This window comes from Zingiber officinale, chromosome 8B (assembly GCF_018446385.1).
Source record: "Zingiber officinale cultivar Zhangliang chromosome 8B, Zo_v1.1, whole genome shotgun sequence".
Classification (NCBI taxonomy): Eukaryota; Viridiplantae; Streptophyta; class Magnoliopsida; order Zingiberales; family Zingiberaceae; genus Zingiber; species Zingiber officinale.
The window spans coordinates 30,395,164-30,420,520 of record NC_056001.1 but is presented as its reverse complement, the minus strand read 5'-3'; the positions used below and the strand labels follow the sequence as shown (position 1 = coordinate 30,420,520).

At 35.3% G+C, this 25,357-nt stretch overlaps 3 protein-coding genes and 1 long non-coding RNA gene across 4 annotated transcripts; 2 read left to right on the top strand and 2 right to left on the bottom strand.

Moving 5' to 3' along the window:
• Positions 1 to 2,337: 2,337 nt before the first annotated feature.
• On the top strand, positions 2,338 to 6,787 carry LOC122015954 (CDK5RAP3-like protein). The gene is made up of 11 exons (XM_042573064.1): positions 2,338 to 2,570; positions 2,660 to 2,726; positions 2,888 to 3,022; positions 3,798 to 3,892; positions 3,968 to 4,062; positions 4,145 to 4,280; positions 4,432 to 4,581; positions 4,668 to 5,240; positions 5,777 to 5,985; positions 6,080 to 6,212; positions 6,458 to 6,787. Exons 2-11 carry the CDS (start codon positions 2,666 to 2,668, stop codon positions 6,587 to 6,589), a joined length of 1,719 nt encoding a protein of 572 aa, XP_042428998.1. The 5' UTR covers positions 2,338 to 2,570; positions 2,660 to 2,665; the 3' UTR covers positions 6,590 to 6,787.
• Positions 6,788 to 8,762: 1,975 nt separating this feature from the next.
• Positions 8,763 to 16,823, top strand: LOC122015789 (tryptophan synthase alpha chain-like). The gene is made up of 9 exons (XM_042572821.1): positions 8,763 to 9,099; positions 9,877 to 10,023; positions 10,099 to 10,164; positions 14,839 to 14,947; positions 15,164 to 15,240; positions 15,732 to 15,809; positions 16,078 to 16,155; positions 16,269 to 16,328; positions 16,413 to 16,823. The coding sequence occupies exons 1-9, from the start codon at positions 8,902 to 8,904 to the stop codon at positions 16,545 to 16,547; spliced, it is 948 nt and encodes a 315-aa protein (XP_042428755.1). The 5' UTR covers positions 8,763 to 8,901; the 3' UTR covers positions 16,548 to 16,823.
• Positions 16,824 to 17,483: 660 nt separating this feature from the next.
• LOC122016865 lies at positions 17,484 to 19,030 on the bottom strand. Its single transcript, XM_042574296.1, has 2 exons — positions 18,375 to 19,030; positions 17,484 to 18,286 (listed from the first exon to the last, which is right to left on the bottom strand). Exons 1-2 carry the CDS (start codon positions 18,735 to 18,737, stop codon positions 17,651 to 17,653), a joined length of 999 nt encoding a protein of 332 aa, XP_042430230.1. The 5' UTR covers positions 18,738 to 19,030; the 3' UTR covers positions 17,484 to 17,650.
• An 810-nt stretch (positions 19,031 to 19,840) lies between these two features.
• On the bottom strand, positions 19,841 to 23,851 carry LOC122015495. Its single transcript, XR_006120912.1, has 3 exons — positions 20,406 to 23,851; positions 20,235 to 20,334; positions 19,841 to 20,115 (listed from the first exon to the last, which is right to left on the bottom strand). It is a non-coding gene; the product is annotated as an uncharacterized LOC122015495 (long non-coding RNA).
• Between the last annotated feature and the right edge of the window lie 1,506 nt (positions 23,852 to 25,357).

Genomic DNA, 25,357 nt, shown 5'->3' with positions numbered 1-25,357 from the left:
GTTTTCCAAAACTCTTTGGATAATTTTTGAAAAGTTTTATAAAATTCTTACAAAGACTATCTTTTCATTATGAAAAATAACTTTTTAAATTATGTTTGAAAACTATTTTAAAAATGTTTTCAAAATTATTTTTCTTGGACAAATTCTTTGAAAATACTTTCAAAAATATTTTGGAAAGAAAATTTGTAAAAACTTTCAAAAATAGTCTTGAACAATTGAAACTCTAAAAATTACTTTACATAATTTTTTTTAAACACAAGTGTTTTTAAAATCTATTTTGAAAAATAATTCGTATGATTCTGACAAAATTTATTTTTACAAATGATTTATTTTGTAAAATCAATTTTTAAAATATTGAAAGCCTTCTGAAAAGTCTGAAAATTTATGTCAAAATATTTTGAAAGAGTTTTATTAACTCTTCCCCAAATTGCAATTTTTTTGACTTTAAAAAATTTATTACTTACTATGCTTACTTGTGAGTTTACACTTTTGACACATTTGTCTGCGTATTTTTTTTATAAATACCAAAAGGGGGGGGGGGGGGGGGAAGGTTTAAGTAAGAAAATCAACGATAATCTGAAAATCTGAAAAACTTAACCCTAAAATGATAAAGAGAATAAAATTTATCTATTTTATTTTTTCTCTTAAAGTCATTTTTTTTTATGTTTGCATATTCTTTCTAACTTTAACATAGGTTGTCATTGCATCAAAAAGGAGAAGATTATTGGTGTAGTTGATACCAATGATCAAACCTGAGTTTTGATGAATGACAAGTGAATTAAAGTTAAATGTGCTTGTAATCTAACTTTGTTACAGAGTGTGCAAAGTTGACTAACTTGACGAGTCAAGAGGACCTAACACTAGGCAAGAAGTCCAGATCTAGAATTCTAGTAGGAGGTCAGGATGTTCGATTATCGATGGGAGGAAGTTCGGATGTATGATTCCGTCAGGAGATCGGGATGTTTGATTTTCGGTTGGCGAAGTCCAGATGTGCGATTCTGGTAGAAAGACCTGATGGGTCATATTGGATGTCAAGAAGGTAACTTGACATTTAGTAAGTTGAGGTAAGTTACTAGAGGAGAGTGACTCAGTGAGAACACGTCCTGGTTGTGAGGACAATAGGCGTCAACTTAATTTAGGTTCATTTTGGGAACCTAAATTGAGACTCTGACTAGATCCTGATTTAGAAGACAGGATCTAAGTCATAAATTAATCTTATTATTGTTGTGCTAACCTTGTTTTACAGGTTAAATATTTTTATGTTGAACTAACACTTTTTTTAGGGCAAAGGGAGTACAAAAGGTCTCGGGTGAATAGTATTCAAAGTGCCTTCTAGACATGTTCATGGAAGGCACCTTTGAGTGCTTGAAAGGCACCTTCGGTTAGATAAGGTAGAGATGTTGTTGATGATAAGGAGCTGCTTTTTAAGGAATTGAACTTGGCATTGAAGGCGCCTTCAATGTTATGCAAGACGCCTTCCATCCCTTATAAAAGAGGCATTAGACCCAGGCTTAGCTTCTAAATCATCTCTTCCACAAACTTCTAGTGCCCGTTTGACGTTCCGACTGCTTCGGCTTCCTGCTACTACTCTATTACAATGCTGCTGTGTCTGACTACTGCTGAGGAGCCGACCAACACCGAGCCTGATCCGATTATCCACAAGTGTTGGGTAACGAAGTTCTCTTTGTGTACATAATTATTACTTAAAAGGAAAGTATAGCGTGTTACACTGTTTCTATTATTATTTGTGTACTCGATCCTCTTTTCTGGCGGTTTTGAAATACGTTATTAATGAATTATCTGTCGTGAGACCTGGGTCTTGGAGTAGGAGTCGTCGAAAATTTCGAACTAAGTAAAATCGAACATGTACCTTTTAATTGCTTTTATTTTTTTAATATTTTTTATATTATATACTTATCTTTTAAAATAAAAAATAATTTTTAAAATTACATATTTACCTTTCTTTTCATGTGCATCTTGGTCTAATAGTTACTAGCTTCTATATGATCAATTATATCGTATAAGAATATTTTAAATAATTCAATTAAATAATATACTCATTTGATTTTAATTGAAAATGAGACGCCATCGGAAGATTTTATAAATGATGGACGTTCTTTCAGTTTTTGCCCTTTCTGTTCTTCTCATAATAAAAAAATAATAACTATCATATTAGAATGTGTGTTCCAGATTTTTTGAACAATCCAACTCAATTTGAGAAAGTAATAAAAAATGTAGATGGTAAATGCAATTTGGTTAAACTGTTGATGTCAAAAGAAAACGTTTCGAAGTTCTGGGACAAAATTGTAATTTTGTCTATATTGGCACCACGTCACGAATTGGGATACGTTCCGCAGCCATCTTTCTCCCCTCCCGATCGGAGATCGCCGCCAGTGGACGCCGGATCTTGCTCTTCTTCCTTGTGCTCTCCTTCCAAGACTAGCAGCAGCCTGGTACTGGTCTCCTTATGCAGAAGCATTGCGGCTGGTCGATCTCAGCCAAATCCGTTGGTCAGCTTCCTGTACTCGCGATCTCGGCAGAATCCGAACGAAGATTTGAATAATTTTCTTGTAAGCCGTATTTTTTGTTTTAAAAGGAAGTGAATTCGATTGATAATAGTATAAGATTGAAACTTTTGAGTATTTGGGCTCCGCTTCAGCAAAAGATGCAGGACGGTGCTGATATCCACAATCTTCCCATCGACATCGCTTGCGCTCGTCTTGGAGGTCTCCTTCTGTCTATTTCTCTCGTGTTTGCTGCTCTTTTTTCTTATTTCTTTTTGCCTTCGATTTCCATGTTGTGGTCTCTCTTTCAGCAATCGCTCCATGTTCCCCTTTGTTTTCCTTGTATTTTTAATTTTTTAAAGTATGAAATTCTGTTGATTTAGAATGGTTGGTGGACCGGAAGAGGATCCCTCAAGATTGGAGGAAGCGGCTGAGTTCGATCAAGTCTCGTATTTCGTCAGCGCTTTCATCACTGCCTAGGGATTTGGATCCCTTCTTCCAAACCCTAGACCTTGAAGGTAACTCTCCTTGCTTGATATCCTTGTTTCCTTTCCTCAAGCATTCGACATCAACATCAGATTGTTTGATCCTGAAATTGTGCCTACAGAGGGATTGTTACCAAAAGTTAATTCTTTGAACTTAGGAGTGTTCATCAAATAGCATCATATTGTTAGGGAAGAAGGTGCTTTTGTTGCTTGTCGATTTACCTATAACTGCGTTGTGATTGAAACATACGGACTACAAAATAAGTTCCTTAGTGGTTATTCCCCTAAAACTATCCATGCTGACAATATAATGCATTTTCAAACTAATTTGGAAGCTTTGTGTTGTTCATATTGCTTCCTTTCAGCCTGAAAATAGTAATTTCAAATGTGTTGGTTAAAAATGAATATTTGGAAGATGTTCGCTATGGGTGTGTTCCTTGGAGCTCAAGGTTGGAAGGTTCCATCACTCTTCATCAAAACTGTAAAATAATTACTAAATTAGTAAATTGTCAAGGATAGTTATCTAGAAAGGTATATAAGCTCCTGATTTATTTCCTTATGCCTACTTACTGTTTCTATTTGTATAACCCTAATTCCCAGTGGGTAACATAAGATGAATGGTTATAGATTTGGATTGAGGGGGACAAAAAGGTAGAATGCTTGTATATTAAACTGTTTTTCAAATAGGTGCACACACACCGAAGCTCAGCAGTATTGGGGTGTTTTCTAAGTGATACTTGAACTATGATGAGAAAGTATATTCAATTTTCGTTATCCTTTCTAATGAGCTGTGTAAATTTATTTTCAGGATTAGGGTATCTAGAAGTAAAGCAAGTATATAAGATTCTTCTAAATTGTACCTCAGAAAATCGTAATATTTTTGGAAGACTGTCAGGTTCTGCTGTAAGTTTTATGGACAAATCTTTGTTTCAACAATGCATTTTTATTAAGATTAGAGCATAATCCAGCACCCTGCAGGGAGAATGGGAGTCAATTGTGCGCTCTTTTGAGAAGGACCATATTTTTCTAGGCGAGGCTGCTCAAATTATGGTTCAGAATGTTAACTATGAAATGTATGCTGCATTTTGGATATGAACTCTGTGTAAATTATTTGGCATACTTTTTTCACTAATTTTGGTTGAATTCTGGTTGAAGTCCATATCTGAAAAGACAAATGCAAAAAGTTCAACAACAATTAGTCGAACTAGATCGCAAGGAATCTGATATTAAGAGAAATGCTTCTCTATCTGCTGCTAAATATTCTGAAGCTTGTCAAGAGCTTGGGTTACAGGTCATATTTCATAACTTAAAGATAAATGTGCAGTTATTTTTGTCTGCTTTATCTCGGTCTTTGATCTTTTTATGGTTTGTTGATCCTACAAATGAGGTTTTTGTCACTGATTTTCCCATTTAAAAATTCAAACTTTTTCTCATCTCCACAGGGGGAGAATGTAAGGTTGGAACTTCTAGAGGCTACCAAGATTCTTCCTTCTATCTTCAGTGAAATTTTGCAAGTTCTTAACAACGATTCCATTTTGAAGGCTATGAATTATTATCAAGATTTTGTTAGAGATGTTCATACAGAGAAAGAGGTCTGCAACTAAAAATTAACTCTTCATACTGCTGCAATTAAATAAGATTGCTTGGTGTCTTCATGCCATCTTTTCTCGTGTTGCAGAAAATTCCTGGTGATGTGCTTCAAAATCTTAGACACCTTCATGAAAATCCACCATCTGCTCATGTGTTGATGTCTGCTGAGGTCAAAAATTCTCTTAGTGGTATGTCACAGGCAGATGTAGGCCATTTCCAAACTGGAGAACCAATGGATGCTGATCTTTCCATGGGTGGTATTGACTGGAATATTTCAGTAGATGATGCCCAAATTGACTGGGATATTGGGACCGTTGAGCAGGTTGAAGAATCAGATAATGGCTTTGGCTCTTACGAACTAGTTGATTATAGTGCCGACTATCAAGAATCTGAAAATGGTAAACCTGTGCTAGTTGATGAGGCATCATTAAAAACAGCAGAGAAGGCTGCTGTCCCTGTTGATTCAGGGTCAGGAATATGCTCGGATGCAGGTCTTAAAAAATCACAATTTGCTACACTCGAAGATTCTGTCGTACCAGATGCAGGAGTAGAATCCCAACAAATTGCAGTAGAGAAATCACAACCTAGTGAATTAGATGAAGAGAGAAGTCCATTCTTGGAGACAGAATATAGGAATAAGATACTTGATGATCTATTTGAGGTATTCTGCCTTATTTATTACAACTCATGTTTCTTATCTATGTTATTTGGTGATTGCATTTTGTGTGTTTCTACTTCCAATTTCCATTTTCTCCCCCTATTTATATTGAAAATATTCTCAATTTTTTTAGTGTTAGGGCATTGATCTGGTTGATCTGTTTTCGAAGATTATTGTGATCCTAACATATTGTGAACACTTTAGCAAGCTTGAAGTTTGGCCTATATTTAGTTTCTCTGTCGATGAGAACTACTTAACTGCCATATTCTTTCTCACAAAACTATTTTCAAATGGTCAGAATTTTATATAACATAACAAACTGATGCAGTTAATAACTGAGCAATTTATTACAATTCAAGTTTGTATAGCTAGACATGGGGATACATAACAAATTCCAGCTGGTTCTTCAATCACCAGTAGTTAAATATCAGTTCCTTCGAATAATATGTTACTTTGGAGATGATTTCATGTTGGTATATTGATTATTGATGTTTCTTTGCACTTAAACACTATGTAATTGGGTTCAATAATTTTACCAGGTGAAATCTTTTCTAAATCAGCGATTGGTAGAGATGACAAGTGAAGAAAGTTCTTCCTTACAGCAACATGTTCAGGCTGTAGCTCCCCCTGTTTTGCAACAATACTCACTTGATGCAATACAACTGATGATATCACAGATATCGTTGTCCATCTCAATGCTTACAGGCCGCAAAATGCGTGACTTGATTATGACACTCAATTCCAAAAGGCGAGCATTTATTAGCTTGCCTTAAGTTCTTCGACTAGTAGTTTGTGTACTTTCCATTGCTGGTTAGATTGATTTTTCTGCTACAATGATATAGGTTTCTAGACAAACTGGTGCTTACATTGGAGGAGAAGAAACAACAAGAAGTTAAGCTGCGAGAAAGTTTGAATGATTTATCAATAAGACGCGTAGAGTTACAGAACACATTGTCTTCATCCTGGCCTAAACTTGTGAGTGCTATTCCTGTTTTGACAAAATTGAAAATTTTACTCCGCAATTGGCTAACTTTTTCATTTAGAATTTGATAAATTATATTTTATCTTCCATATTACACTCTGAGGTTTCTTACTTTTTTTTTATTTAGCCCCCAAAGCTTGTTAAATTACATTTTACATACCATTTTTATCTCCTGGTCTTAACACAAACAAAATTATTTCTTTCTTTTCTTTTAATTCAAGAACTTGGCCCTTTTCAGGAAGCAGCCATCACGAAAACAAGGGAACTAAAACAGCTTTGTGAGTCGACATTGTCGGCGATGTTCGATGGAAGACCAGTCAACATAATTGGAGAGATCAACACACTCATAGCTGCCGGTGCTAGCTCATGACGACATATTCGCTGCTCACCACCATGTCTCCTCCAAGAACCCTAACTGAGGTCTTATTTTCGCAAAGATATGATAAACCCAACGGATGAACATTCAAAAAGGACAGAAAAATAATGAGGTGAGATGGCAAAAAAACTTAGACTTTGAGTTGTATGGGATGAGTTATGAAGTAAGAAATAGATCATCATCTTTTGACTATCTTTTCTTCCAATCTATCCTTTAATTTATCCCTTCAAAGATATTGGTTAAGATCAAATGTTTACATGAATTGTTTGCTAGGCAATCTAATCAGATCACTCAATCAAATGGAACAAGTAAGATGAATCAATTTTATTGCTATGCTACACAAATGGCACAATAGAAGAACATGCCATAACATGATTCAGTTAACAATCTATATTATTTTGTGTGATGGGGAGAGAAGAGAAGTGTGAATTTGAACTCTTTCAACCTATTGCATTTTTATAATTTAGAACTTCTATAGAAATGAACTTTAATGCCATGTTTATGCTTAGGAGACGAGATAAAGTGTTTTGTGAATTGGGAAAAGATATAAGAAAGGAATGAAAAACAATGAACTTTCATTTTTAGTTTGATTCAAGTGGGAATATAACGGTAAAAAAAATTAGTTCAAACTTTGGTCTTCATTTCCCTCTTTTTCTTTATTCTTTCTTTGAGTAAATAAGAATTTGCTATTTATCATTATATAAATAAGATATTTTTTAATTATTCATATCGTTTAAAAATCATTAAAATAATATAATTTGATATTTGAAATATTCTTCTTTGTTCTATCTTGGAGCAGATTTGAAACTTACTCTAAGATGGTGTAGTTTTGATCAAAATTATTTCACTTTTGAGATATATTATTTTAAAGTGTGTGAGCTTTAATTAAAGTTATACCATATTAGAGTAGCTTTCATTAAAAGTATGTAATTTTGAAGTTTTAACATAATGAAAGTTGTTGTAAGATGGAATGGGATATTTTGAGAATTAAATTACGGTGAAATGCTATTTTTATAAATTTTAAAAGAGATGTATTTTTTTAGTTGACACCGATGAATCAATTGTGGTAAAAGGTGAATATGTTCGTCCCTAACGTCCCTGTCAATCCGTTTCAAGGTCAACACGGAAGAGATAAATCACGGACGGTAATTAGTCTTTGGAATAGTGACTAACACATAAGGAAGATATTCACCTCAACTTTACCGAGATTCGAACCCCAGACCTTATTGTGGCAACACCTCATGCGCTAGCCACTAGACCCATCTGAGGGGACAACATCGATGTTCATCCGAGGGGACTAATCCAATGAATCAAGATTAATCGGGGAGATGTTCGCGATGGTTTATTTACATGACAGATAATTTAATTTATGTAGATTAATTGTAAGAATGATCGATCCGATTCTATATAAATTGTTCATCGGCTATGAACGATAAATTAGAAATCATTCATAACGGGCCTAATATTTTTAGGTGAAAAGATGTGACAAATCATAATTCCAAATAACATAGATAGGTCACTTTTAATAACATAGATAAAAGGGTACCTTTTTATTTTTTATTTTTTTCTCTTCCTTCCAAAAATGTTTTTTCTAAAAAACAAACTAATAAAAAACAAACCTTAATTTGTTAAATTATCAAAATCTAAGTCTCTTTTATCTTAATATATTCTATTATTGTTATTTAACATCATTTTAATATATTATTTTGATAACTTTCCAACAATGTTATTTTACGTTAGTACCTTCATTCACGTAATTTTGGAAGACTGTCAGAGGTGTAGGTAAACGTAATTATCGTTCCCTATAATAATCGTCTTCGAATCCTGACCGTTGATCTCGTCATCAGACACGAAAATTAAAGCATCGACCAAACATTAAAATCATACGTGTGGGCCCCGACTGTCGAAACCTGCACCCTGTCTATGTTCGAACAACTGGTGTCGCCTCCTTAGACCACTCCTCGATTCCTGGCCGTCCATTCCATCCTTCCCGAAATCTAAAGCATCGCGCCGCCGAAAGATCCGCATTTCTCAAAACTGAAGAAACTTAGATGTCATATCAGAAGCAGGATTCACCGTTTCAGCTCGCTAACAACCGAACACGACGACACGTTCACCGTCGGACGCGTTGCATAAATATGTTTCCTGTCAGGATCAGAACAACTTCGGTTGAGCTTCACCTTCCTAAACCTCTCCCGGATTCCTTTCATGGACGAGATCCTCCGTCGCTTTCGTTCGTTGTTGATAAATAGCAGCCATTTGCTCAACTCTCTCTCTTGCAGATCGGAGCAAGGAAGCGAGGCGTGATGGCAGGTGTAGTCCCGAAGATCTCCTTCCCTTCCTCTCCTGCTAGGATCTCTGGGTTCGCCTCGCCTCGACGGCCGACCTGCAAGTTCACATCTCTGTCTAGATCCACGTTGTCGAGGGCTTCCCTCAGCGTCCGGAGGGCCTCCTCGGCTTCCACGATCTCGGATACCTTCTCTCGTCTGAAGGAACAAGGGAAGGTAAGTACGAGATAATCTACGCTTCTTTTACTGTTTTGTTTTGGTTCTGGTTCCGGAATCGATGGCAGTTCTTATTGATGGAATTTAAGTGTTTTGGTCTCGTTTTTTTGGTGGTTCTTCATTTGGGGAACAAAGGATGAGCAAAGTTTTCTGTTTTGCTGCCTTTGTATTAGTGTGGTAGTCATAATGTGTCACGCAATTTCTTACTTTTTTTTATTGATGGAAGCTTTTAATATGTTCTGAAAATTTGGTTTTTGGTAAAAGAGATCAAAGTTTGGAGAAAATTAAAATTTGCTTGTATTTGTTTTATCACTCTGATATCTTGTGAGATTTTTTTTGTTTTTTGTTTTTGTATCCTATAAGCATGATATCGAAGAGAAACCATTGAACAATTTAGAATGTAAAATAGTAATAGCCATTTTTCTACTTAGTCACTGAGGAACTTTCCGTCTTTTGTTCTAATGTCATATAAAATGTCTTAATCAAGTCCATTTCATCTAATAAGATGACAAAAGATAAATTACGCTAGAAAACACCATGAACCGGTCTCTTATTTGATCAAACAGAACTTTCTCAATCACTTAATATGTGCAGATATAAGATTCAAGTATTTTGTTTGTAAATAGTTGGCTGGTACTACAACTAAATACATCAAGCTTTGTCCACTAAAATGTTGCAGCTTTTCTTACTAATTATTTGTGTTTTGTTAGACATCATCATTGATATTGTTTTTACATTTTTGAAGGTATTTTAACTGATTTTTACCATGATCTATAGGTTGCATTGATACCTTTTATCACTGCTGGAGATCCTGATCTATCCACAACATCAGAAGCATTGAAAATTCTAGATTCTTCAGGTTCGGACTTGATCGAATTAGGCGTTCCCTACTCTGATCCTTTGGCAGATGGACCTGTAATTCAGGTGCTATATATGGTCACTTCTTTTTTCTTTGCTGGCTGAATATTTTGTTGGACACTTACATATCATTTATGCTAGGCTGCTGCTACACGTGCATTAGAGAATGGAACGAACTTTGATGGTGTTATATCAATGCTAAGGGAGGTATGAGTAATCTAGTCATATTTTTTTTTAAAGCTTCATGAATAAAATACTCCGCCCATGATGAACTAGTTATGGCCGGTTTCAAGCCCGGATAAAGGAGGGTTGCGTTAGGTTGTCAGCCAGTATTAAACTATAATAAATGTTCAATGAATGGATCCATTAAACTATTGTACTAATGATAGGTTGTTCCCCCAAAAGAGCACATAGAGTCCGACTATAACGTCTTAGCAAGCACCGCTACATCTCTAGAATTGGGGCGTAGTGCTAAATATGCAAGAGTTCGCGTTGCAGGTTTGACTGTAACGTATCAACAAGAACCGCTACATCTCCATGAGAACTTGGGTGTAGTATTAAATATGCAAGAGTTCTCACACCATATGTTAGATAAGAACAAATATTACAGAAAAATTAAGTCTAAGATTTGGAACATGTTATATAGAAACCCTCACTGGTAAATCAATAGAGGTAGTAGATACGATGATTAAGAGAAAAATTAGTATTTTACGTGTACAAAAGACAAAATAGGTAAGCGAGAAGGCAAATATGATAGAAAACCCGGGTTTTAAGTTATGACACATAGAAAAGAGTAAAACAAGAAATGAAGTTGGAATTGTTGTAGATAGTTTGTTAAAGGATGAAATTGCAGGTGTAGTTAAAAAAGGGGATAAATTATAGCCCTTAAGTTAATAGTGACGAAAGAAACTATGAACGTAGTTATCATATATGCACCACAAGCAGGATTAGATGAAACTACCAAATCAAAGTTTTGGGACGACCTAGATAAAAAATTACAAAACATTCGGTCAGATAAAATGATTTTAATAGGAGATGATCTAAATGAGCATGTCGAAGTGAAAAATGAGGAATATGAGAAGGTGCATGGGGTTATGAGTTTGGAACTAGAAATGAAGAAAGGAAAATTATATTGGATTTTGCGATAGCATATGACCTTATATAGCTAATATGTTTTTTAAGAAAAGAGCAGAACACACGTTCAAAAGTGGGAATAATAAATCACAAATTAACTTTCTTATGGTTAGGAAGGGGAATAGAAATATTTGTAAAGATTGCAAGGACATCTATGGAGAAAACTTAACTAATCAACATAAGTTAGTAGTGCTGGATATACGCCTCAAGTATAATATCAATAGAAAAAAAATACATATGATTCATAAATTAAGTGGTGGAAATTAAAGGATGGGACGCAAAATATAGTTAAGGAGAACGTAAGAGTACAAACATTAGGTGAAATATACGGTGACTCTAATACAACATGAGATAAGATGGTATCAAAGTTGAAAATAGTAGCTAAAAGTATACTCGGTGAGTCAAAGGGACATGCGCCACTAAGTAAAGAATATTGGTGGTAGAATGAGAAAGTACAAGAGAAAGTGAAAGAAAAACGAAAAGCTTATAAGAAATTATATATTTGTAAAAACGAGGAAAACTTAAGAAAATATACAATAACCAAGAAAGAGACTAAGAAAGTTGCGAATGAAGTAAAGAATGAAACTTTTGAATGAGTATATCAAAAATTGAATACAAAAGAAAGGGAAAGAGACATTTATAGAATAACTAAAGTGAGAAAAAAGAAGACAAGAGATCTTATCCAAATAAAATGTATTAAAGATAAATGCAATAGAGTACTAGTAAATGATGGAAAAATAAAAGAACGGTGGAAGAGGTATTTTATCAACTTTTTAATGAAGGTTGAGGTGACCAACTTAACTTAAGTAATTTAAGTATGTATGAGTATAAAAATTTAAATTTTTATTGTATAATTCAAACTTCAAAAGTAGAACAAGCTTTAAATAGATGAATAATCGAAAAGTATTTAGACCAGATGATATTCCGATAAAGGTATGAAAGTGACTAGGGAAACAAAGTATTGAATGACTTACAAAATTATTTAACATGATATTGAAAACGAAAAAAATATCTGATTAATGCAGGGTAAGTACTCTAGTTCCCTTGTATAAGAACAAGGAAGACATATAAAATTGTGCAAACTATAGGGGTTTTAAAATAATTAGTCATACTATGAAACTTTGGGAAAGAGTAATAAAAAAAGTTTAAGGAAGAAGATCACAGTGACCAAAAATTAATTTGGGTTCATGCATGGTAGGTCGATTAAAGAAGTTATACATCTTAGACAACTAATTCAAAAATATCGATAATAAAGACAAGATATACACATGATATTTATTGACTTAGAAAAAGTTTATGATAGAGTCTTAAGAGAAATTATATGAAGAATTTTAGAAAAGAGAGGTGTTAGCGTAACATATATTGAATTAATTAAGGATATATATGAGGATGTAACGATCAGAGTAAAAACTTCAGACAAAATAATGAAGTATTTCCAATAAAGATAGGATTACATCAAGGATCAACTCTAAGTCCCTATCTTTTTACGCTAATTATGGACGAACTCACTGCATACATTTAAGGCAGTACCGTGGTCCATATTGTTTGCAGATAATATTATTTTAGTAGATGAAATACGTGAAGGAGTAAATGTCAATCTAGAATCTTGGCGGGAAACACTAGAAGAGAAAGATTTTAAGCTTAGTAGAATAAAGATAGAATATATGGAATTGAAGTTTAATAATATTAGACGTAATGAGAGAATTGTTAAGATAGGAGATGACGAGTTGCCTGGATTTAAGAGCTTTAAATATTTAGGATCATTTTTGTAAAACGATGGAAGGATTGAGAGAGATGTCTTATATAGAATACAAGCAGGATGGTTGAAATGGAGGAGAGCGTCGGGTGCTTTATGTGATTGTAAAGTACTTTTAAAACTTAAAGAAAAGTTCTATAAAATCGCAGTTAAACTTTCTATATTATATGGAGCTAAATGTTGGGCTATGACTTGAGCACATAAGTAGAAGATGAGAGTTACAAAGATGAGGATGTTAAGGTGGATGTGTGAACATACGAGGATGGGCAAAATAAGAAATGAGAGTATTAGAGAGAAAGTCGGAGTTGTATCTATTGAGGGAAAACTTCGAGAGACATTTAAAATGGTATGGGCATGTATTTAGACGATCAATAAATGCTCCAGTTAAGCGATGTGAAACTCACACACATCAAACAAGGAAGAGGAAAATTTAATCAGCAATAATAAAATAAGATAAAATTTATTTAAGTATAGATGATGATATAGTAGGGGATAAAGTCTAATGGCGTAAAAGGATCCATATAGCCGACCTCACCTAGTGGGATAAGGTTTGATTGTTGTTGTTGTTATTGTTGTAAATATTCATGAATAAAGATAAAAGTATGGTTTTGTGGTTTATTCTTACACTCTAAAATCATTTGTTACATCTCATGTTCTATCCCAAAATGATCTTTAAGCTGAGTGACAATTATTCTGATCACAAGCTAAGGGATGCCTTCTTGTTTTACAATTCTCCAGTTTAAGAAAGATCTTTAACCATGATTTATTCCGTGTTTACTTTATGAAATATCTTAAGTTGGCTTGTGAGTCTGAGTTTGTTTTTCATAAAACTGCTGGTCTGATCCTTATTTCTTGTCATTGTTATGCTTTATCTCTTTGTAAGAATTGTAGGATCACTCTGTTTTATCTGAAAACACTGGTAGATTTGGCAGCAGGAATTATTTTTTCCACGATACTGGGAAGAACAATAACCAATCTTATTTGAAGAAACAAAAATATCGTGCTTATGTGGAGAAATATAGAATTACTGATAGATCTTGAGAGAGTGGTATTCCATCCTGTTGCAATCCAATATGCAACAACAACAACCAAGCCTTTTCCCACTAGGTGGGGTCGGCTGTATGAATCCTTTTACGCCATTGAACCCTATCTCCTATTATATCATCATCTATATTTAAATAAATTTTTTCTTGTTTTATTATTGCTAACCAAGTCTTTTTTGGTCGTCCTCTTCCTCATTTGATATGCATGTTTATCATAGTTTTACATCGCCTAACTGATGCATTTATTGGTCGTCTAAGTACATGTCCGTACCATCTTAAACGTGTCTCTCGGAGTTTGTCCTCAATAGATGCAACTCCGACTTTCTCTCTAATGCTCTCATTCCTTATTTTGTCCATCTTCGTATGTCCACACATCCACCTTAACATCCTCATCTTTGCAACTCTCATCTTATGCTCATGTGCTCGAGTCATAGCCCAACATTCAGCTCCATATAACATAGCAAGTCTAACTGCGGTTTTATAGAACTTACCTTTAAGTTTAAGAGGTACTTTATGGTCACATAAAACACCCGACGCTCTCCTCCATTTCACCCATCCTGCTTGTATTCTATGTAAGACATCTCTCTCAATATGCATGCCAAAATATTGACAAGACATTGGCTGCATACTGAGCTAGTATGTTTCTTTCTGTATGAATCAGCAGACATCAAATTCTCTGAAGTGGCAAAATTTTAAGTCTCATACTCTCATTTGTGAATAAACTGTTTGGATAATTTTTCTCTTCTCCATGTCCTATCAGCTGACATTTGCATACAAAAATAATGATGTGCTATTCTATTTTCTAAAATTTTTGCATGTGACGTTTTCTCATTTTTTGCCCAACTTCACCAGTAATTTAATTGCTATAAATATCTTTGCAACAATTTTGTTTTCTTTTTTTGAGATGGTTTATCATGTTCTTCTGCTATAAATAACTTGTCCAAGCAGGTAATACCTCAATTATCATGCCCAATTTCTCTCTTCACATATTACAATCCAATCCTAAAGCGTGGAGTTGAGAAGTTCATGTCTACTATAGAAGAAGTTGGTGTACGTGGTAACTACTCTATTCTCTTAATCATGCACTAAGTCCCGTCTTCTCCTAATATTCAGTATGGTTTCCTTGCAATTTCTGTTTTTCTCCTAGAAGTTTATCTTTTCTTCACTAGGTAAATCCCTCACCTGTGATTTCAATGTATTGTCGAATGAGTCGGTTGTTGCTTTGTGACTCATTCTTTTGGCATATAACTAACTAATGGCTGTTACTTTGCAGGGCTTGTTGTGCCCGATGTTCCTTTAGAGGAGAATGAAAGTTTAAGAAAAGAGGCCATTAAGCATAACATTGAGTTGGTATGCCCCTTAATTTGACATCTGCTTATGAATCTTAAATCTTAATGCACATACACATTCTGACTGATAAAAGTGACGCATTGTGTCCATGAGAGACTTGTATTTCTTAACTAAAAAGAAAGTGGTGAGGGTCGTTGTTATTTTTCTTTGGAAAAATGGAAATGCTCACACGATTTTTAACACTTTTTTCACTTCAAAATTGTTTACTTAACTTGAAGAATCTATTTCACTTGGTATCTTACTTTCTGAGAACTTAATAATAGAGTCCAAACAATTACATATCTCAGTTGATGTTGAAATGCTCGTAAAGCCACATTTGCTATGGATGGTTTATCATTTTTGTTTTCAAATTGCCGTATTAACTGGCGTTTGTTAACCTTCTACAAGCATTTTGCATTCATTTCAATGCAAAATTGTCTAGGATACATTTGCCTTATCTGATTTTTACAGTCTTCCACACTTCAGTATTCTTTTTCCTCTTGACATTGTAGGTTCTGCTTTCAACACCGACCACTCCGCCTGAACGAATGAAAGAAATTGCACGAGCTTCAGAAGGATTCATATACTTGGTGATTTGTTTGACTTTGCTCATGCTCTTAATATCATTAAACATGTCTTGTATCAGATTATTGCTCAACAAAGCCAACTCTGTTATCTGCCTACCACCACAAAGTTAAAGTACAAATTTGTCACAATGCACACATACATACCAACTGAAAGATTTTGTTTCCAAAAGCTGTATTTTGTGTTTAAACTGCTAAAACTTTTATGCTATGTCAAATAGTTGTTTTGCTTATTCATGAGCCGATTACTCATATTTCTGAATCTTTCATGCAGGTGGCCACTGTTGGTGTTACGGGTGCTCGTGCATCTGTTAACTTGGAAGTACAATCTCTCCTGCAAGAGATTAAAGAGGTTTTCAATCTCATTTCTTTCTGCCATTTTGTATGCAATCTGTTTCCAACATATCAAAGAAACTAATACTTAGGAATTCATTCAAACTGTGGCTAATGCTTAACAATTCGCAGGCAACCCCTAAACCAGTTGCAGTTGGGTTCGGAATATCGAAGCCTGAGCATGTCAAGCAGGTCTGTGCGCACAATCTGCCACCATTAATTTTTAAACATTTTGGAGCCGAATGCTCTTGATTTACCAGTTCAGTAATCTTATAGGTAGCCGGATGGGGAGCAGATGGTGTGATTGTCGGCAGTGCATTCGTTAAGCTTCTAGGCGAGGTGAAATCCTCCGATGAAGGGTTAAAGCAACTCGAAACCTTCACTCGCTCCTTGAAAGCTGCGCTTCCCTGAGATGGAACCAGACCGATAAATAAGGAAGACGATCATAATCCTTCCTTTTGCCCTCCCCTTCTTACTTAACTTTCTCAATTTGAATAAGCATGCCTTGTGCCATCTATTGTATTATGGTTCCTGTTCCTAGACATTGATTCATTCAGAAAATAATAAAATGATGGCCAATGCATCATTCAAGGTCCTTGTAGAATAACATTCAAGTACCCTGTCCTCACGGGTGTGCATAAGTTGAGCTCCGAATTTACTCAATAATACTTTAAATCTTTGTCACAATTTCTACATGGAAAGAGCAGTGCAGTCATTTTCAGGAGGTATGGAATTCCATGAAAAGCCATTCTTGCTCCTTCAATTGTCATCACTTAGGAAACAGATAGAAAAAAGGATTCAGATTTCTTTTTCTTTTCTTTTTTTTTCCTTTTGCTCTGTTTACTTTACGTGAATCTTCTTTTCTTTTCCACCATTATTTGTCTTTGCAGTCCTCTGCTGTTGATGATACCTCAATAAAGTGGTCCCTCTCTTAGGTTCATAATTAGCAGAACTGTTGGGAGGCAGCAATGGCAATGGAGCTGGTAGGGAAGTGGCTTTCAGAGTGTGAAACTCCTCCTAGTAAGGTTTGTTTTATGTCTCTCTCCTATTCTATTTCTTGATGAAGGGTAAAATTATTATCATCTAATTTGGAGGTCATGGATCCTTCTTTGTGATCCTGGTAGAAATTTCATGGTCTTTTTTATTTTATTTTATTTAGATTATTTTACACAATTTGATGTAAAATTTGATATTAATATAATATTCTTAAAGAGTTATTAGCTAAAGTAAAATGTATCATTTAAAATAAATAGAAGTTGAAAATATTCTAAAAAAACGAAGAGCTTTTTTTGTATCAATTGCCTATGAAATTATTTTGAAAAGTTTTGTTTTGCCATCTTTATATGCATTTATTTTCAATGTTATACATTTAGATTGATTAGATTTTGTTCAAAATCTTTTATTTTCTTAATATTAAGCATTTATATAAAATCTAAGATAATAAGGAAAAATAGTAACTCTCACTATGATATTATATCACTCAAAATAAAATCCGAAAATCTAAAAAAAAAAAATTAAGTATTTATTTTTTGCAAGGCCAAAGCAAGTCCGGTGAGAAATTTATCCCCCGGCTTTGGCCTCGCTGGCACCGTCGTCCACGGTGAGCCCACCACCTCTATTGCCGCCGTCGTCGCTTCCTCGGAGGAGATGTCCTTGGCTTCAGCTTCTTCCACGGCGGCTGCGCGATGGTAAGCGGAGAACCACTTGGTCCTCATGTACTCGTGCCGCCTCCACGGCGGCACGTGGAGGCCGTTCTTCTTCAGGCTCTGCCGGGCTGCCTCCGAGGCGACGGCCACGATCTGCTGGAGTCGGTGGGGCTGGCCGACGAACACCTGCGGCAGCAGCTGGATGATGGCACGGTACGTCTTGCTGGGCCGCGCCACCTCGAACTCCGACCGGAAGCCCGCGTCCACCAGGAGGCGGTCGCCGCCGACCACCGCGTCGACGTACTCGTGCTCCCCCGCCGGAAAAGAAGGATTTTTATCCCATCGGGATTTGCAAATGGCCGCATCGTAGCCGAGCGATCGAAGTCCGGCGGCCAACACCGCTGTGCAATTTCCCTTGGTCTTTGAGTTCCTCGCTTTGTCGAGGATTCTCGATGCATCCGCCAAGAGATTTCTCTCCGCCATGCTCGCGCAGAACACCAAACCCTACTCGAATCATCAAACGACTCTCGAAGCTCGAAACTCGAAACTGGGGAGCCAAATGAAAAAAGGGCAAAGGCGAAATGGAACTCACCTTAATCGCCTCGATCGCGTCGCTGGGAATGGCAGTTCCTGGAGCGTTCTTGCGTTCGCCGTCGTCGTCATCGTCATCGTCGGCGTCGTCGTCGTCGCTGCCTTCGGAGTTGGAGTGGAAGCAATTGCAGCGGCCTCGCGGCGGCTTCTCGTGGTTCCCCTCCTCGAAGAAACCGAAAACCATGGCGTCCAAGCTCACCGCGTCGTCGGAGTGGTCCTTCCCGTCACCAGACCCCACAGCTTTCTCCACCAACGCGCTCCTCAAGAACTGCCGCTCGAAGAGCCGCTTCAGGCGGGACTTCGCGATAGGCTTCGCCGGCGCGAAGGCCACCTCTCCCATACAATCGATCGGTTGGACCTTCATCGGGAACGGCTTTGGCAGCGCGATTCCGATCAAAAAAAAGAACACGAAATCTCAACGAGAAACGCAAAATCGAGACCAAAATCTCGGATTCGAGATCGATACGGCTCCCAAAACACGAAACCCTAAATGTCGAACATGGAAAAAAAAAATATCCTCAAACACGGCGATGAAGATTCAACAAAACACGAGGTTCGATCTTGAGCTCAGATGAACTAATCCAACGGAAATACAGAGGATATTCCGGCGACATTCGCCGTTGAACTGGCGATTTCTTCCATTGATCCTGGCGGAGGAGCAGGACTGGAGAGTGGCGAGAAAGGAGACTCATCGAGGGTTTTTAAAGGAGCCGAGCGAGCTTGTTGTTCGGATCCTCTACGTTGCATGCTACAGGGATCCCTTTGCATCTCGTTCATGATGATGCCACGTTATTATATACAAGGTAAAAAAAAAAACAAATAACCTTTATTTTTATTATCATCAATATGCCCCACCCATTTTATTTTATTTTATTCATTATAACTTAAAAATAATTTTAGTTTAACTAATTTTAATCTAATTGATTAATTTTAACTATGTTGAAAAAAATATTATAATATAATCATCATTTACATGTAACAACAATTTTGCTCTACTTTCAATTTTAGAAAATATTGTAAAGATATAAAATAAAATATCCTTTTAATATTTTTTGAATATGGAGCATTTCGTTTTCATTTTTTTTTATATATTATTCGAATCAATTAAGCTTATGACAAAAATATATATTATTTTTCTAAAATTTTAAATATATTATTTTCAGATCATATTATATATAATATCATTATATCATGCTAATTCATCACAAAACAAACCACAACAGTGAATATGTAATTCACTCTTTAAATGCTTGAAATAAGATATTTTAGTTAGGAATAAATTTCAAAAATCTTTAATAATTGGAATATATATTATAAATATATATATTGTTTTTATATTAATAAAAAATTCTGAGATTTTTTGTTTCTGAAAGGAGACTTTAAATCATCATCTGAAGGACGACTGAGACATGAGTGCCTGCCCCGCCCCCCACATGAAATTATTATGATCATGATTCATGAAGTGGAAAGAGAGAAAATGAGATGTTTACTTGGATGAATGAGGCAAAGTAAACAGATTAAAGAGGGATCTCTCATTTTTTTTTTACCAAAAATCGATCGACCAAATTAAACATGGATGAATGCTTTACATCATATACGATAACTAGTTATCGGTGTCAAGAACATTGCAAAACCATGTCCAACCTTTGGACCAGCTACGAGTCGTCAAACACCAACTCTGATTGTCATCCATCGTTCACCAAACAAGTCGAACTAAACATAGCCCGGCATTCTACCATTTGCTGGCATCAAGCTTTCTCATGTCAAGCAATGAAATATGAAACACTCAAAGAAGTAATAAGAGGACCAATGTTTGAATTTTAAATAGGACGAACGTACATAAGTTATGCTCTAGATTTACCTGGTAAATGCTTCAAGATTAGTCAGGACGCCTAAATTATCAAAAATATATATATATATAATGATCAAAATACTTCTTGACTCTCATGATCACCTGAACCCTGCAAAGGTTGCATAACATCAAGGTGTCAGTAGGTGATAAGACAGAGGACAAGTTAGGTAAAGAAGTGACCTAATCAGAGGAGCTTTGCCCAAAAGCATGACAAGTTTACCACAACAATCAATTGCACATCTGGTCACTTTTGTCAAAAGGGTTAACTGTGTCGAGTCCTCTGGGTTTAGATTTTAGGGCAGAGCACAATATGCATACTGGAGATGGGAGACAAAGATTTAATTTGGACAGGAAAATAATGGCATCTGAGTGAAATTTGTACCATGTTGATCCACCAAAACCCTGCTTTTGGACAAGAGCTGACCTAGAAATAAGATGCAACCAAAGAATACACTGCATGAAAAGGAAGAGAGATGAGAATTTGCAAGTATGATGTGTGGTAACTGAAGAAGAAGATTTGGATGCAAGTTGTTCGATATTACAGTGTAATGTGTGCGTTAACAGATCAAGTAGGATACACTTAACATGAAAACAAGTGCATAAATAATCAAGAAAAAGAAATGTACCTGATATCGGTCGATGAATGGAGGCATTTGAAAATGTATACCTTGGTAGCGTGCGATGGATACTTCTAATATCAAAGGATAAGTGTGCTTCAAGCAGAAATCCATAAAGAAGGTTTGTACTCGAGGATCTATTTGTTTTACATAAAATGTTTTATTTCTAAAAAATATTTTTAGAATACTTTTTAAAATGAAAGAGTTACCACCAATTAAAGGATGCTATGAGCCTATGATAGGCAAACGTCATAGTTCTATCGTTCTAATTTTTATAACTAGATACAAATTGTCTCAGTTATATTTTAACAGAAGTCATAGTTCAATTTTAGCAAATGTTATGATTCTATGTTAGTGGTTGTCACAATTCTATTGTTTTATATTTTTTTATCATAAATAGCAAGTGTTGCAGTTCTATTTTAGCAACCTAGCATTAACACAATAACTTGATGGATCATAGTACGATCTTGTTTTACTTGGCGAGAGAGTTGGATAAATAGAAAGAGATCCCTCGAATACAATTGGGTAAACATAAGAGGTCTAGGTTAATGGTCATTTGCAAAGATTTCTTTTTTTCCATATAGGATAAACTAGAATCTGAAAGATTCAGGGCAAACAACTTGAAATCAAAGAGTATATTTCACAAATCAGAGCTACTCTAATGAAAATTTAGTGCAAATACTGTGATTAATCTAAAAGAAATAAAGAAAGATGAAGTACATAATAAAAAACACAAAATATAACAAAACCTACTTTAGTTAGCAGAAGTTTAATCTAAGTATGACATAATTCTGTAAGAGCACACATTTAGGTTGCTGGACAAGTAAGGTCATCTAGGGTTCATTTACTTGGACAGAACGTCAAGAGGGAGAAGAGAAGCGATTGCAGAGTTACATATAAAGCTCCATTATTTATGTCTATCTTTTGTGTATATCTTCCATCCAAAGTAAACAAATCCTTAGGTTCAAAAATTCTAACCAAGCTACAGTACGTGAAAGTACAAAACAGAAGCATTCTACCTAAGGCCCTTAGTATCGGAAAATGCCTAGGTTGGGCCTTTCTATTTGAGACTACCTAAATCAGGTCCCTCAGCCGGTCCTTGTTATTTAAAGGCCGTGGGCGAAACTATTACTTATACCCCAATTTTATTCTTCCATCAACCTAAGTAATAATTATTTGAATTTATAAAATTTTATTTCTAAAATGGGATAAGGAAACAAGATTTTTTATCTTAGGACAGTTGTTCCTTTTTTATTTATGCATAAATTTCTACAATTCTAATATAGAAATAAGAATGAAACATCAATTTCAAAACTATGGATATAAATTTCATACTAGGATTAGAACTTACTAGAACCCTACAAACTTTATCAAATATCCCTTTGAAGAATATGATAAAATATTCTCTGAGAACCTACACGATGATATAATAAAGTAATTATTGCTACAAACCATTAATGAAGAAGGTCAAAAAAAATTCTATGAGGTAAACAAGACAAATATATTCATAATTAATAATCTTTGCAATAGTAAACAGTGTTTCAGCATCCACGCCAGCTTCCTTAGCCAAAATGTATAATTTAGGATAAAAAGTTACTTTATTAAATTTGGATATCCACTTTTCATTACACCATATATCAGCTTCCCTATTTTTTCTCTCTCATCTAGAATGTTTAGGGAATGAAAGTCATTTCCTAAATTTAGAAATGTACTATTCATAAATGCAAAAATTTGGGAATAGATAGGGTGGCTGATGCAAAGGTTTTTTAGCTACCCTATCCAAAGTTTAAGATAAAACTTTTAGATGTGGATGCTCTAATATTGAACTCTGCTATCTTGGTCAGTAGAACATTTAAGTACTGGTAGTACAATTTGCTTTGATATTAAAAAAAAATATATGTTAGCAACAAATTTGTGTAAAATATACCAGTTAAGAAACTTTAACTTTGAAAATATAACATGCAAGTCTTACTCTCATATGCCGAGCACCATTTGTTCCCAGACCGAAAGTAACTTCTGCAAGCCCTATTAACCTACCTTACAAGTAAGAAATTAGAATGTGTGTTCACGCAACATCAACTAGTAAACTTTTCAAGTCCGAAGGAATGCATTTCTGATTTCATAGAAATAGAATGTCATGATTGCCTAAATAATAGTGAACTGACCTTCCTAAGGTTCGCTTGCGGTGAGCAAGCAAATTCCAAGGTTAGCAGGTTGATCACAGTCGAAATCTTATAATGCTCGCTAGAAAGTGCGAGCTGTTTGATGATACCTTCGATTTGTGGGATGATACCTTCGATATGCAGTCTCGAATCATTTCGATATAACCAAATCCATTCATTATTCACAAACAATCAAGAATCCTCTTTCCGAATAAGTGGGGAAATGGATCTGGATAGGCTTATCTCACGAGCATCATTCTTTTGCTTCTCGTAGATCTTGTCTTCAAGGTCGAGGAGGACGCCGACGAGGATCAACGACGAGTCATCCATATTTTTTATATATATTAACTTATTAAAAATGGGCCCCTGGGTATTTATTAATAAGTTAATATATATAAAAAATATGGTTGACTCATCATCGTTGATCCCCACTAGCATCCTCCTCGACCTTGGAGACAAGATCTACGAGAAGCAAAAGAACGATGCTCGTGAGGGTAAGCTTATCCCGATCCATTTCCCAACTTAGCCGGGAAGAGGATTCTTGATTGTTCGTGAATAATGAATGGATTTGGTTATATTGAAATGATTCAAGACCGTAGATCAAAGGTATCATCTTGCAAATTGAAGGTATCATCAAACAACTCGCACTTTCTAGGGAGCATGATAAGATTTCGGTTGTAATCAACTTGCTGACCTTGGAATTTAGCGCTCAGCGAGCCTTAGGAAGGTCAGTTCACTATTATTTAGGCAATCATGGCATTCTATTTCTATGGAATCAGAAATGCATTCCTTCAGACTTGAAAAGTTTACTAGTTGATGTTGCGTGAACACACATTCTAGTTTCTTAACTGGTGTATTTTACACAAATTTGTTGCTAGCATATATTTTTTTTTAATATCAAAGCAAATTGTACTACTAGTACTTAAATGTTCTAATGACCAAGATAGCAAAGTTCAATATTAGAGTATCAACACCCAAAAATTGTTTCCTAAATTTTGGATAGGGTAGCTAAAAATCTTTTGCATCAGCTACTCTATCTATTCTGCAAGCCCTATCCTTTGCATCAGCTACCCTAGTTAAATAAGTTAAGGATCAATGACGAGGAGGACCCAGGGGCCCATTTTTAATAAGTTAATATATATAAAAAATATGGCTGACTCCTCGTCGTTGATCCTCGTCGACGTCCTCCTCGACCTTGGAGACATGATCTACGAGAAGAAAAAGAATGATGCTCGTGAGGTAAGCCTACCCCGATCCATTTCCCCACTTATCCGAGAAGAGGATTCTTGATTGTTCGTGAATAATGAATGGATTTGGTTATATTGAAATGATTCGAGACCACAAATCGAAGGTATCATCCCACAAATCGAAGGTATCATCAAACAGCTCGCACTTTCTAGCGAGCATGATAAGATTTCGGCTGTGATCAACCTACTAACCTTGGAATTTGCTTGCTCACCGCAAGCGAACCTTAGGAAGGTCAGTTCATTATTATTTAGGCAATCATGACATTCTATTTCTATGGAATCATAAATGTATTCCTTCGGATTTGAAAAGTTACTAGTTGATGCTGCATGAACACACATTCTAGTTTTTACTTGCAGGGCAGGTTAATAGGACTTGCAGTAGCTACTGTTGGTTTGGGAATAGATGGCGCTCGGCATCTAAGAGTAAGACTTGCATGTTATAATTTCAAAGTTAAAGTTTCTTAACTGGTGTATTTTACACAAATTTATTGCTAACATATATTTTTTTTTAATATCAAAGCAAATTGTACTACCAGTACTTAAATGTTCTACTGACCAAGATAGCAGAGTTCAATATTAGAGCATCCACATCTAAAAATTTTATCTTAAACTTTGGATAGGATAGCTAAAAAACCTTTGCATCAGCCACCCTATCTATTCCCTAAATTTTGCATTTATGAATAGTACATTTCTAAATTTAGGAAATGACTTTCATTCCCTAAACATTCTAGATGAGAGAGAAAAAAATAGGGAAGCTGATATATGGTGTAATGAAAAGTGGATATCCAAATTTAATAAAGTAACTTTTTATCCTAAATTATACATTTTGGCTAAGGAAGCTGGTGTGGATGCTGAAACACTGTTTACTATTGCAAAGATTATTAATTATGAATATATTTGTCTTGTTTACCTCATAGAATTTTTTTTGATCTTCTTCATTAATGGTTTGTAGCAATAATTACTTTATTATATCATCGTGTAGGTTCTCAGAGAAGATTTTATCATATTCTTCAAAGGGATATTTGATAAAGTTTGTAGGGTTCCAGTAAGTTCTAATCCTAGTGTGAAATTTATATCCATAGTTTTGAAATTGATGTTTCATTCTT

Excerpts from the sequence above, each read along its gene's own strand:
- LOC122016865 (XM_042574296.1), bottom strand. The coding sequence starts at position 18,737 with ATGAAGGTCCAACCGATCGATTGTATGGGAGAGGTGGCCTTCGCGCCG. Across the intron at positions 18,287-18,374 it reads ACGCGATCGAGGCGATTAAG|GGTTTGGTGTTCTGCGCGAG; the intron begins GTGAGTTCCATT and ends TGATTCGAGTAG.
- LOC122015954 (XM_042573064.1), top strand. The coding sequence starts at position 2,666 with ATGCAGGACGGTGCTGATATCCACAATCTTCCCATCGACATCGCTTGC. Across the intron at positions 2,727-2,887 it reads CGCTTGCGCTCGTCTTGGAG|AATGGTTGGTGGACCGGAAG; the intron begins GTCTCCTTCTGT and ends CTGTTGATTTAG. Across the intron at positions 6,213-6,457 it reads CTTCATCCTGGCCTAAACTT|GAAGCAGCCATCACGAAAAC; the intron begins GTGAGTGCTATT and ends GGCCCTTTTCAG.
- LOC122015789 (XM_042572821.1), top strand. The coding sequence starts at position 8,902 with ATGGCAGGTGTAGTCCCGAAGATCTCCTTCCCTTCCTCTCCTGCTAGG. Across the intron at positions 10,165-14,838 it reads TTATATCAATGCTAAGGGAG|GTAATACCTCAATTATCATG; the intron begins GTATGAGTAATC and ends TTGTCCAAGCAG. Across the intron at positions 15,241-15,731 it reads TTAAGCATAACATTGAGTTG|GTTCTGCTTTCAACACCGAC; the intron begins GTATGCCCCTTA and ends TTGACATTGTAG.